At 38.3% G+C, this 14429-nt stretch overlaps 1 protein-coding gene across 1 annotated transcript in view; it reads left to right on the top strand.

Moving 5' to 3' along the window:
* Positions 1-3401: 3401 nt before the first annotated feature.
* Pdk3 (pyruvate dehydrogenase kinase 3) overlaps positions 3402-14429 on the top strand; it is a 70576-nt gene continuing 59548 nt past the window's right edge. The window contains exon 1 of the mRNA XM_046425315.2: positions 3402-3708. Coding sequence (XP_046281271.1) covers positions 3603-3708 — 106 coding nt within the window. The 5' untranslated portion in view covers positions 3402-3602. The remainder of the gene's footprint in view (positions 3709-14429) is intronic.

Here is a 14429-nt window from a genome sequence, read left to right as displayed (position 1 = left end):
CTCCTGCCTCAGTGTCCTGAGTGGCAAGGATCACAGATGTACCCTACTGCAGCTGGCTTATGAACCAATATCAATACATAATTATTAAACAAATTTAGTCCAAAGTCTATACTTTATTCAGAGTGCCTTAGTTTTAACCCAATATCCCCTTTTCTGTTCCAGAATCCCATTCCAGATAACACATTATATTTAGTTATATCTCATTAGAGTCCTCTTGGTGTGACAGTGTCTTGGACTTTCCTTATTTTTAATGATTTTGAGAGTTTTGTAGAGTACTAGTCAGGTATTTTGTGGGACTCCAGTTGTTTTATAACTTAACATCTGAAGTGAGAAGCCATCACTTCTGGCCATATTCTATATGTTAGAAGTGAGTCTAGCCCACCCTCAAGGGAAGTGAATTAAGCTCCATCATTTAAGGGGAGGAGTATTAAAGAATTTGTGCTCATTTCTTAAGACCATCAAACTTGCTTAAAACACAGATTTCTGTGCCCCACTCCAGAGTGTCTGATTCAGTAGTGCTGCGGTGGAGTTCAAGAGTTTGCACTTATAAAAAGTTCCCAGGTGATGCTACCATTTGCTGGTCTAGGAATTTCACTTCAGGAGCCACTGGGAGTGGAGACCTTAGTGCATACCAAGGAAATGGGAAAAGTTCAAGATGTATTTCTCTCAAGAGACCTTTTTTTATAACTACAATCAACACTGAAATCAAACCACTTCTTTAGCTTCTGGACTTTGCCAGTTATCATGAAACTATTAGGTAAAAATGTATTTCTGTACAAAAGTGGTAGTACACCTTATGTTTACATTAGATGTGATTTATTTCATTTGAATGCCAGGGAGAAAAATGAGATATCTGTATCTTACATTAAAAGAAGTGGGACACAGGGGTTGAGGTTGTAGCTCAGTGGCAAAGTGCTTGCCTAGCATGTGTGAGGCACTGGGTTCATTCCTCAGTACAAAATAAAAATAAATAAATAAAATAAAGGTACTGTGTCCATCTAAAACTAAAAAAAATTTAAAAAGAACTGGGACACAGAATGGCTAAGTGACTTGTCTAAGATCACACAGCTATAGAACTAAGCTTCAGACTGGGCCATTTGAGCCCTGGCCCCAAAGTTTCCATTCTACCAGGTTCTTTATATTGTTTCCAACTTGTAGGACTTTGCCACCTTCTGGAAAAGCAAAAATACAGTTAGGCACATGAAGGTTCAGATAACTGAATCAACAGAATAGATTTAAAGAAGCATTGTGCAATGGAAAAGGAAGACATAAAACAAGTGATTTATTTGCAAGCAACGTCTTAGGTTTGGGAGACTTTTTTTTTTAGATACTTTATCTCTAGTTTTAGTTGGACACAATATTTTTGTTTTGTTTATTTACTTATCTATTTTTATGTAGTATGAGGATTGAACCCAGGGCCTCCCATGTGCTAGGCAAGCGCTCTACCACTGACCCACAACCCCAGCCCTGGGAAAACCTTCTTATCCATCAATATCCAACTTCTCCCTGCTTACTACCATAACTACTACCAATTACATTCCACCTGCAGGTAGCACCTGAGACAATCACTAGAAGAACCACAGGCCATGGCCATCTTTTTGTCTGCCCATGCACACCGACTGGAGTGCTTACCTGTGCTGATAAAATTGCCAGGTGAAAAGATTGTTAGTATGTTTTTTAGGCTTTGTTGTGAATGGAAGAGACAGAGTAGTAGTACACATACCACCACCAAGATGACCAAGTTGTACATGAGAATCTAGAAATGTGGGAAGACCCTTGGATGTCTTTCAGTGTGTAACTTTTCTTAAAGGGAGTAAGATGCAATTATATTATGAAGCAAAGAATTAGGTGCATAAACACCCAATGAAGTCACAAAAGCTAAACAGCTATACACTAATAATCTTCCTTTTTAAATGAGGTAACTTTTTTCATAGTTTTATTCATTTATTTTTTATGTGATGCTGAGAATTGAACCCAGGGTCTCACATGTGCTAGGCAAATGCTCTACCACTGAGCCACAACCCCAGCTCTGAAAATCTTACTCTGTGAGAAAACCAGCCCAATCAGACCAAAGGAGTGGTTTCTAGTTGCATTTTATCTTTCTTTAATGAACATTCTACCTTTCACTTTAGTTGATGCTTCACATTACCAAAAATTAAACTAAGTTTTGGTGGAAATGGTTTAAGCAAGCAATATTTCATGCATTCATATTAGCAAATAATGATTTCATATACAGAGCTGTGAGTTCAAGTTCAACTCTTTTTTCCTAAAAATTTTTTTAGTCGTAGATGAGCACAATGCCTTTATTTTTTTAATTTATTTTTATGTGGTGCTGAGGATCAAACCCAGTGCCTCACACGTGCTAGTCGAGCGCTTTACCACTGAGCCATAACCCCAGCCACTCAAGTTCACTCTTATCAAACAATATCCAACACGGTGTAAGCATAAGCTCCTGTCCAAAAATGGTAGTATATGGTGGTGATAAAACAAAAACAAGTCAGTGTCCTAAGGTGGTAAGAGGGTATGAAAGAAAGTGTAAGTGACCTTACATTTGGTGTTTTCCAACAGTACTAGTGGTGGCAGGGGGCATGAAACAGAACCAGTGACTACAATTAATTCTGTCCAGTGGGGTTGGGAGTGGGGGGCAGGAAGGCATGAAACTGTTAGTGACCTTACAATGCATTACATCTAATGATGGTAGTGGGGGGGCATGAAACAGAAGCAGTGACCTATCGTGTCATCTAAAGATGTTGGCCCAGGTGGGAATGAGGGGTGCAGGGCCACGAAAGAGTCAGTGACCTAACAATCCTGTCCCAAGGTGTTGGGGTGGGGGTGGGGCGTCAGAGACCTTGAAACAAGGGAGTCAGTGACATTACGATTAATTCTGACCAATGGTGGGGCGAAGACGTGAACCAGAAACTGTGAGCTTACATTTAATTCTGTTCAAAGGTAATAATAGTGCGGGAGGGCATGAAACAGCCATTATAATTAAGTGATAAACAGAACATGAAAACCAAAATATAAAGATGCAACAAGTACTGTAAAGTGCAACAGTCATTCCATCCTGGGAAGGCCTCCCGGAAGAGGCACCTTGGGCTGAGAAAGGCCTTGAGTCGTGTTTAGGGCGTGAGCTCCCTAAGTCCTCCTTGTCCCCTAGCACCTTGGCTACAGTTCGGCCTCGGAGGACTTGGCCAGGGGCAGGGACAGAAACGGAGACATTTGCCAGACCAGGTCGAATCCCACCTGCTAGAGAAAGAGGTTTGGGTGCCTCACTCAGGCTTTTAAGAGCTTGTTCGGTAGCGGCGGCCAATCAGGGGAGCGCGCGTGCGGCCGCGTGCCCCTCGCGCCCCCGCACCCCTCGCGCGTCGTGTACGTGCGGCGCCCGGCTCCGCCCAGGAGGGCGGGACCTAGAGAAGCCGCGGGCGCCCGTCTGCGGCCCGTGAGCTGCTGTTGCTGCTGCTGCGGCGGCTGCAACCCGCGGTTCCGAGGCTGAGAGGCCGAGGTGTGCCCCTGACGAACCTGCCGGATCTGCGCGGCTCAGCTGTACCCGTCCTTGCGGCGGTTAGGAAGTCCCAGCTGGTCTGTGCGCTGCTCTGGTGAGGATGCGGCTGTTCCAGTGGCTGTTGAAGCAGCCGGTGCCGAAGCAGATCGAGCGCTACTCGCGCTTCTCGCCATCGCCGCTCTCCATCAAACAGTTCCTGGACTTTGGTGAGTGCGGGGCCACAGGCCCCCATGGTCCCGGGATGTGAGGGCGCCACCATCCCGGCCAGCCTCCCGGGTCTCCGCAGCCTTTGGGCAAAGTCCGTGGGAACCGCGGGCGGGGCTAGGGGATGCCCATGAGCTCTCCTCCAGGCTCGGATTTCGGGGCATGGAGGGGTAGGGCCTGGCACCCTCACACCAGCGAGGGCCAACCCCGAGACACAGAAACCGCGTCCAAGGACTCTCATTCCAAGGGGGGGAGGCTCCCCAAACCTGCCACCATTAGCTTTAAATCTATGTGACACAAACCTTACCGCTCATAAAACTTAAGAACGAAATGTGTGCGACTTTTAAATGTTTTTAATTTTAGATTTTGTTGTAGGTAAGAGCTGTTTAGAAACACCTTGAGGTTGAATAAATTATGCAATGGCATTTTGTTCTTTTTCTGCTCTGAGGAGTTGCTGTGTAGCTAGAGCGGGAGGACTCAAACTGTAGTCTCCATCATGTTATATTAGAGCAGTCAAAGGCCTGGACTGTAAATTCCTTGATGCTGGGAAAGAGCCGACTTGTGGGTTCCTAGTGTCAAAGCATGATCTATGACAACTCTGGCCTTGGTTTCAGCACCTTTCATAGCTCCTTTCCCTTGTAGTTTCATCCACCTTCCCCCATCAACTGCGCTGGTTTGCGCCTTCCATGGATTAAGGGGGAGCAGAGACGACCGGGTCCCCATCCTGCCTTAGGCCTAGCTGAGAAGGAAATAGATTCCACCACCTTCTGTTAACTGGATCATGTTTCCCCAGAGGGTGCCATTCCATACGCAGCTAAAAGCAGTTGTGCAACACCTGAAAGTAAAACAAAAGTGTGCAGCCAGGTAACAGAATGGAGCTTGACATCTCTAAAGGAAAATAAAATCAAGCAGCAAAGATGTTCTAAGCACACAAGGGAAAATAATGGGGTGTCTGTTCATTTAATGAATTTTATGTAAATGTCAAGGGATTGTGTAGGGCATAAAAACTAAAGTACAGAGTAGGTAGAACATTCCAGAAACATCTGGAATGTGCCAAATGTGGTGTCTATACTTAAACAAGATGGGATAGGAAGGGAGGAATAGTTTGAATTTGAGAACAAATTAAATTTTTAGAAACCTATTTGCCACAGACCCATGATGAAAGTCAAAATTCAGTGAGATGTTGATCTTTGCATCTTAACTTCACCCCCCAAAGCTTTTCAATAGTCGGACTTTACCATCTGAGGTTACTTGTAGAATTTTAGAGATTGGAGGCAGGTCCCGACTTCAGAGTTGCTGTTGCTAATAAATAGGCATGCTTTCCATCTCTAATTTATGGTTTAGAGAAGATTATTCTGAAGGTATCAACCTTTTGGTTGGGTAAACTGGGACATGTTAGTTCACAATAAAAGGAACCTGGAATTAAATCCCAATTCCTCCCACCCTCAGAGTTTGTGCTAGCTTTAAAAGTGTGGCTGAATTTTCTGTGGCAGTTACTATATACCCCTGTTAATAGGTGTTTTGGCAAGAATGTTATTTGAGTAGGTAAACCACAATGGGGGATACTGTTATAGTGGAAAACCTATAGGGCCAGTATCTGGAAATGATTTTTTTTTTTTTTTTTTTTTTGTGGTGCTGAGGATTGAACCCAGGGCCTTGTGCATGTGAGGCAGGCACTCTATCAACTGAGCTATATCCCCAGCCCTGGGAATGAATATTTTAATTCTGGCTCTGCCACTAACTCAAGAGTATGGCCTTAGCTAAGTGACTGAATCTCACTGGGGTCCATTTTCCTCATTAATAAAACATGTAGATTGTATCAGATAATCTCTAAAGCTCAGCTCCAAAACCATGTGATTGAAATTTCAAGAAAAAGGGGTGAGCTTTTTAAGAGAAAATTGCAAAAATCTTTTGATTTACCTGTTAAAGTCTTCTGACCTATTTTGAAGGGGTAGAGGGATTCACTCATCTAGGATCTTGAGAGAAGCAAAATAATTTAAGTCTTTACCATATAAGGACACTCACAGAAGTGCTATATATAATTGTAATGAAATTTTCTAGAAACTACAAACCTTGTTTGTAACACCCAGAGACAAATCAGGTGGCATTGAGCTTTAATGACATGACAACTAAAAGAAGGGAGTTGTCATTAAAAAGTCCATCTCTACTTCTCCTTTTCTCTTAGTTTTGTCTCTTGATAGAAGTTCTGTTTTGACAAGGGATTGGGGGAGATTAAGCATTCAGAATGGATGTCAGGATAGGGAGAGGAGTAATGAGAGGTCTTCTCCCCCTGTGTGATTGAAGAAAACTGCAGGAGAGGGCCAACTCAAATGCTTATAGGACCAGATGGGGAGCAACAGGTGAATGAATTAAACCAGCCAGGTGGGAACTGTGGCAAACTCCTGGTTTATGGCTGGCTCCAAAAAGGGCAGCTGATTGGCACCCATTTGGTTTATATTTTAAAAGACCTTTGATGTAAACAAAGTGGATGGATTGCACTGGTCCATAGGTTTCTAGTTTGTGAATTTTATGTCGTTTTCCTTGAGTAGTTTATAGATAAATGGGGCATAAGCTTTGGCTAGAGTAACTAGACAGGGACCATAGAAAGGATGTGCACAGAATTTTTGTTTACAGTATTTGTTATAATCATATCAACAAATAAATTGTAGTTTCTATGGCCACTGAAAAAGCTTTCTTATTTTAATGTATTGCACATTAGTAAATAAGGAGATTATTTCCTATGTTTAAGAGTGTGGACTGAAAAATGGTGTTTACTTCAGAAGCAGTGATTTTATGTCATTTAAATGTTTTGTATAACTAACTTTTAAGATTTATTGTATATTAGTCTTTTTTAAGTCATAAAAATTGTGAGTAAAACCAAAGGCCCCTTTAATCAACCCCACTAATATCCTGCCAGAGACAGCACTACTAGTAATTTGGTATGCATCCTTCTATTCCATTTATTATGCTGTTCTGTGCATATTTCAGTGATATTCATGTAAATTAGAGTGATTTTATTTTAAAGCTGAGGTTCACAACCTGAGTACTCTGGATGTTCTAGGCAAACTCATTGTTGTGGGGGACTGTCCTGTGCATTGTGAGAGGTTTAGCCACATTCCTCACCTCTACCTACTAGATGCCTCCCACCCCAAGTTTTGACAACAAAACATGCATCACATCATTACTAAATATCCGCTGGGAGACCTACCTAAGAGTCGCCTGGGTAGTTCTTTGTTGAGATGCAGTGTTTTAAAACATTGAGATCAGTGTTGTTTTTTTTTTGTTGTTGTTGTTGTTGTTTGTTTGTTTTTAGAGCAGGGCCTCACACCAGGAATTTCTGATGTCAGTGGTCTGGGAGTGGGGTACAAGGCATTGTGTTTTTAGAAAATCCTCAGGTCATTCTAAAGCTTTAAAAAGTACTAACTAGATGCTCTTCTTGCTAATCTACAGTCCCCCTTTCATCTTTGTGCAGTATTTTTCTAAGCCCTTTAAAATAATAAAAGTTTCTTTAACTCAAAAATCATTTTTGGAAATACGGCCTGCCACCCAGCAAGTGTAGCAAGAATAGCAATTGTTTTAGATGGATAATTAGTTTAAAAAGATAATACAGTAGTATATTCTGAAGGATTGGATTTTTACAAATGAAATCTTCTTTTTGACCTGTGATTTCAGTCATGGTTCCTATTTCAAAAAATGTAAAAGGGCATAAGCAGAAAATCCTGCTTCCTGCTTCTGTTCACTAACCACCTTTTTTTTTTTTCCGCATAAATGGTAGCTTATACTTTTTTTTTAATACCAAGGTGCTTACTCACTGAGCCACATCACCAACTCTTTTTATTTTTTGTTTTGAGACAGGGTCTCACTAGGTTGCTTACAGCCTTGCCGAGTTGCTGAGTAAGGCTGGCTTCAAACCTGAAATCCTCCTGCCTCACCTCCTAATCCACTAGGATTACAGGTGTGCGCCACCACGCTTGGCAGCTTATACCTTTGAATCTTGTATTTTAAACTTAATACATTAGAGAAATTTCCACATATGCACCAATAGAATTTCCTTTTTCTTTTTTATGGCTTCTGAGATCTTGCTTATATATATGGGTGTAGTATAATTCGCCAACTCCCTATTGATGGCTAGTAGATTGTTTCCAGTCTTTGCTATGACAACCAGTGCTACAATGAATTATCATGTACATTGGAATTTCATGCATGTCTGGGTTTTATATAGGACAAATACCTAAACATGGGGATGTTCATTTATAATTTTGATAAACACTGTCCACTTGCTTTCCATAAAGGTTGTCCGTTTACCCTCTCACTAGAAGTTTCTGAGAGTGCCTATTTTTTAAATACTTTTATTACATTGTTGTTAAACTTTTGATAGGTGAAAAATGGTATCTGGCATTTTCTTTTTAGAAATTTTTTTCTCCTTAAGTGTTTCTATATTTTACCTTTTTATTATATAAAGTTGTAAACATTTACAGAAGTAGAGTGGTTTGATGAACTATTCATCCTGTGTTCATTATATTGATATCCATTGTCTGTAGATATTGTGTTTAAGTGCAGGCTTTTAGGTTTCCTTATCAAAGCTACACTCAGTTCAGAAAAATATTTTTTTTCTTTTTCTATACTAACACCAATTTATGAGTTATGTTTTTTTATTTGAATATTATATTCTTTAAAGATTTGGTAGAGTATCTGTATGAAACCTTTTAAGCTCAGTGTGCTCTTTGACAACTTTCTCTATTCTCTGGTATTGATCTGTATAGGTTTTTTGTTCCTTCTAGAGTCTGTTTTGATACTTTGCTTCTAGAAAATTATCATAGTCATGGAAGGTTCTAAGTCAATGTGGATAGCTGAGATAGTAGGTTTTTTTTTTTAACAGCCTTAAATTTTCCTGTGGGCATTTCCTCTTTGTTTCATAATTTTGTACTTATTCTCCCTACCCACTTCTTGATGAGGTTAGTTGATAGTTTATTTGATTGAATTTATTTCTTAGCTTTATTATGACTGTTGTTTTCTAGTTCATGAATGTCTTCTGATAGTTTATTTGATTGAATTTATTTCTTAGCTTTATTATGACTGTTGTTTTCTAGTTCATTAATATCTTCTTTGCCTTTATTGTTTCCCTCTGATTGCCTCAGGTTTATTTTGTTCTTTTTTAAAAACAATGGATAGTTTCTTTTCTGTTTACTTCAGTACTTAAAGTTACAGTTATTCCTCTGATCACTGCTTTAGCAGCTAATGTGTGCATTTGATGATTTTCCCCCAACTCTTCTGCATCTTCAGATATCTATTATGTCAACTATAAGGGTTGTTTGAGTGTTAAAATTTCCAGTGGATGTGAATTCTGTATTTTAATTGTTTAATTTGGTTGCATTGTTATCAGAAAACAATTGGTGAATTATTGATGTTCACTTTGTAGTCCTGCATATGGTCATTTCCTGTGAATGTTCTTTGGGCAGCAAAAATATAATGTTCTCTTCTCAGATTATAGTATTTATTTTATTAAATCTACCATATTAATTATGTTGTTTAGGTTTTATATACCTTTACTTTTTGGGGAGAGGGTACTGGGGATTGAACTCAGGGACACTCAACCACTAAGCCACATTACAAGCCCTATTTTTTGTATTTTATTTAGAGATGGGGTCTCACTGAGTTGCTTAGCACCTTGCTTTTGCTGAGGCTAGCTTTGAACTAGCAATCCTTCTGCCTCAGCCTCCTGAGTCTCTGGGATTACAGGTGTGCACCACCTCATCGGATATACCTTTACTTTTTATGATTTGTCATGTGTCAAACATAAGAGAAGTCAAAGTCTCCTAACAATATGATTTCATTTCTCCATGTATTTCTTTCTTTTCTAAAAAAATATATTTTAGTTGTAGATGGACACAATATCTTTATTTTATTTATTTATTTTTATGTGATGTTGAAGATTGAACCCAGTGCCTCACACATTCGAGGCAAACACTCTACCACTGAACCACAACCCCAGCCCTCTCTATGTATTTCTTATAGTTTTTGTTTTATGACCATTAATATTGTGTTTGATGCTTATCGACTGCCATGTCCTCATTGTGAGATGCACCTTTAGCATTAGAGAGTGCTGCCCTTTTACTAATTGAATGCTTTTTGGGCCTGGATCTACCTTATTTGATGTTGAGATCTAGTTCCCTTTATTTTGTTTATTTCCTGGTACAGCTTTGCTATCCTTTTATTTTCAATCTGTTTTAATTATTTTGGTTTAAATATGTTTATAAATGTATTATAAAGTTGGGTTTAGATTTGTGAGTCAATTCTTTTCTTTTATGTGGTAAGTTTAATGCATGTATACTTAATGATATGACATGTTTGCCATCTATAATGATAAGCATCTGTAGTTACCTTGTTTTTTGTAAAAAAAATTTTTTAGTTGATGATGGACCTTTATTCATTTATTTATATGTGGTACTGAGAATGGAACCCAGTGACTCACACATGTGAGGCAAGCACTCTACCCCAGCCCCTACCTTTTGTTTTTAAAATCTTTATTTAAATTTTTTTTAAAAAATTATTTTTTAGTTATAGGTGGACACAATATCTTTATTTTATTTTTATGTGGTGCTGAGGATCAAACCCTCACACATGCTAGGCGAGCACTCTAACTCTGAGCCACAACCCAGCCCTCTTTTTAATATCTTATTTTCTCCATGTTATATTGTCTTTGTTTTATCATATTTACAAATAGATTTATGTATCATATATAATAATATGTAATGATATAATATAATATATAGATAATGATATACATCATAATATACCATTATTAACAAATAGATTTGAATTTTTGTCTCCAGCAGTTAGCTTTATTATTTATTAGCTTTATTTATTATTACTTCATTTCTTTGGACTTTCTTTGTTGGGTATAGTCACAACTTGCCAGCCATGAGCCTCTTGAGTACTTGAAATGTGGCTAGGGTAGCTGAGAAACTGAATTGGTTTAAGTTAAATTTGAAACTGGTATTTGGGCTGGGGATATAGCTAAATGGTGTAGCACTTGTCTAGCATGCAAGAGGCCCTGGGTTCCATCCTTAGCACTGAAAAAAAAATTGATAATTAATTCAGTTAAGTTTTAAGTGTTTAGAACAACTTTTATATGTGAATCTACTTTATCAGTTGTTAAGTTTTATGGAAGCTAATTATATATATCAGTTATTTCTAATAGAAATTTAGCTTTCCAAATGGAAATGTTATAAGTGTAAAATATACACTGGATATCAAATAATTAATTTAAAAATGGTAAAATATCTCAACATATTTTATGTTGATTGCAAGTGGAACTATTTTGAATATCTTATTTAACATGTAAATAAAGTACAAACATTTCATCTATTTCCTTTATGTTAATGTGGCCTACTAAGAAATTTTTTTTGAAGAGAGAGAGAGAGAGAGAGAGAGAGAGAGAGAGAGAGAATTTTTTAATATTTATTTTTTAGTTTTTGGCGGACACAACATCTTTGTTTGTATGTGGTGCTGAGGATCGTACCCGGGCCGCACGCATGCCAGGCGAGCGCGCTACCGCTTGAGCCACATCCCCAGCCCAACCTACTAAGAAATTTAAAATATTATATGTGGCTCACATTTTATTTCTATTGGACAGTGTGGGTTCAGATGATATATGTTAATTTATTATGAAGAACAATAGAATTATCACACTTTAATGTTCAGAATAAGCAGTTATTGTTTTTATTTTTCATATCACTTTTGCAAATCTTGTTCCATTATTTCTTCTGTAAACCTCTCTAGCTTTTTGGACCAATTCATTGTCTTCAAATAGCAGTTAATGTTATGGTGGTTCCTTTTTACATTTGTATAAATTTGAGTTTTGTCTTTCCCTTAAGTCACTGCTATGAATTAAATGTACTCTTGACTGGGAATATGGAATATAGCTCAGTGGCAGAGCACTTGCCTAGCCTGTGTGAGGCCCTGGGTTGAATCCCCAGGACATCTGGAGAGGGTTTTCTTAGTGATATAAGGAGCCTGAGTGCGGTGAGGCACACCTGTAATCCCATCAACTCCAGAGCCTGAGGCAGGAGGATCCTAAGCTCCCTACCAGCCTCAGCAATTTAGCAAGACACTGTCTCTAAATAAAAAATAAAGGGTGGGAGGTGTGTAGTAGCATAGTGGTAGGGCACTTGTCTAGAACACCTGAGGCCCTGGAGGTTTTTTTGTTTTTGTTTTGTTTTTTAACAAAACAAAGAGAACTTGGATTTTTGTGGCATAAATTAAAGATAGAACCTTTTGTATGTTGAATGACTTGGTAGGAAATGATTCACATTTTCATTTGGACTTGCTTTTCATCTTTCAGCCTCATTTTATCCACTTCTGGTTCTCTCATTAACCACTTTTATACTTTTATCCCCCCATACAGATTTACTTCCCACTTGTTTTATTTCCTAGTTACTTCTGCACAGCATCACTTATATTAAAGCTATTTGCTCCTGTCTCCTTTTATTTCATCCTAAATCATCTCTTTCCAGAGGGAGGGTGCTCACCTCTTTGTAACCTCTCTCAGCTTCCTCAGCTCCATTTGTTCTGCACAGACAGAGTGGACACTCCATAAATGGCAATTACTCCATATAGAGGCCATTAAACATCATGTCATTTTCATTTAGTTGTTATATAAGCTTAAACTTCCATAATTTCCCCATGTTTAATATAACATCTCCCAGATAAAAATCACTGGAAAGCAGGTTGTTTAACCACCCTGTTCACACTGGCTCTGTGAACCTCAGTGCCTTTAGCTATTAGAAGGCAGCAGTCAGGTCCCCTGCTCTTATATTCTTGAAGTATAAGGGTCCAGCTACCTTCTGTTTCCCTTTTGAAAGTAAGGAAGATTCTAATACCCACTGAAAAGTTGACTTTGGTTCCAAATAACAGCTCTTTCCAAAGTCTCCATTTTTTTAAATGTCATTTTTCTCCTTGAAGCCCAATTACCTCTGGGAAGAAGAGTGATTTTGTTCCTTGAGAAGATGAAAAAGTTTTTTAAAAGATTGTATTAGGAAAAGGAAACACAATCTTGTTCTGTTTCTGAGCGTATTTATTTTATACCTTTACCTGTGTACCCAACACACATTTTCTGTAAGCAGTGAAATTTTTCAACTGTGAGGCATTGCCAAAAATTAGACGAACCTGTTTGGAGACAGAGCCAACTATTCAGAATTAAAATGGAACAGAATAATTTTGCTTAGGGTAAAGATATCTAATTTGGCTAATGATATCATGATTAGTATTTACATTTAAACAAAGAACTGGCCATTTGGACCTTTAAGGTCTAATAGGGCTGGGTTTCCATATTACCTGGTGTATCAGTCTCTAGGGCATTTTTGAGGCATCTGAAATTGTAGCCTTGACTTCAAAGCCTTTGCAGGACTTGACTGTGTTTTGTGTGCTTTTGAAGGGGAGATAACAGACTTACTGAATCATTGATGTCTGGATGTTTTCCTCCCATTAAGCTTTTGGGAAATTGATCAGAACTTGGCAAGATTTGGGGAAACTTGGTTTTATTACTGGATGGAATCAGAAAATATCACTGCATTTTCTTTTTCTTTATATTTATAAACATTCAGTTATTCTACTTTAGTAATAATACCATATCAGAGTTGGGCAAATCCTTTTATTTAAGGAGTATCTGTCTAGAGTAGAATGTCAAATGAAAAGCCTGGCCGCCTATTTTTTGTTGTTTGTTTTTCAATTAGTAGACTTTTTTGCTTTTAAAAATTATTCAGAAAATCAGGTATAATGCACATTGGCAACATGAATCCATATGGAAGATTTTTTTAAAATTGTTTTAAAATTAGTGTATTATGGTTATATGTAATTGTAGGGTTTCATTGTGACATAATCATATATTCATGGAATATAATTTGCTCCATTTCAGTCCCTAGTACTTCCTCTTTCCTTTCCCTCCTCCCTCCCCCTGTTCCCTTCTTCTACTCTATGGGTCCTTCTTCTATTTATTGTTTTTTATTTGTGCATTATACATATACATAAAGATGGAATTCACTATGCTGTTTTTTATATATGTACATAAAATAATGTAGTCAATTTCATTCATCAGTTCCTGCTTTTTCCCATCCCTCCTCTCTCCCCCTCTATCCCCTTCCTCTATTCCACTGATCTCCCTTCTATTTTCATGAGGCTCCCACCCTCTGGCTTTTTTCCTTATTTTGCTCTAGCTTCTGCATATTGAGAGAAAATATTCAACCTGATTCTTTGCTTTCTGAGTCTGGCTTATTTAACTTAGCTGATGTTCTTCGGTTTCATCCATTTACCAGCAAATGCCATAATTTCATTCTTTTTTATGGCTGGGTAAAATTATATATATATATCTCACATTGTCTTTTTTAAAATTTTTTAATATTTATTTTTTAGTTTTTGGTGGACACAACATCTTTATTTTATTTTTACGTGGTGCTGAGGATCAAACCCAGGGCCCCGCGCATGCCAGGCGAGCGCGCTACCGCTTGAGCCACATCCCCAGCCCACATTTTCTTAATCCATTCATCTATCAGGCATCTGGGTTGATTCCATGACTTGGCTATTGTGAATCGTGCTGCTATAAACATTGATGTGGCCGCATACCTGTAGTATGCTGATTTTAATTCTTTTGGGTAAATACTGAAAGATAGCTGGGTCGTATGATTGTTCCATTTCTAGTCTTTTGAGGACTTCATACTGCATTCCA

Source organism: Marmota monax, unplaced genomic scaffold (assembly GCF_021218885.2).
Source record: "Marmota monax isolate L192 unplaced genomic scaffold, Marmota_monax_Labrador192_F-V1.1 WCK01_AAM20220418_F8-fsc00075, whole genome shotgun sequence".
NCBI lineage: Eukaryota > Metazoa > Chordata > Mammalia > Rodentia > Sciuridae > Marmota > Marmota monax.
This window is presented reverse-complemented; position numbering and strand designations above follow the sequence as displayed.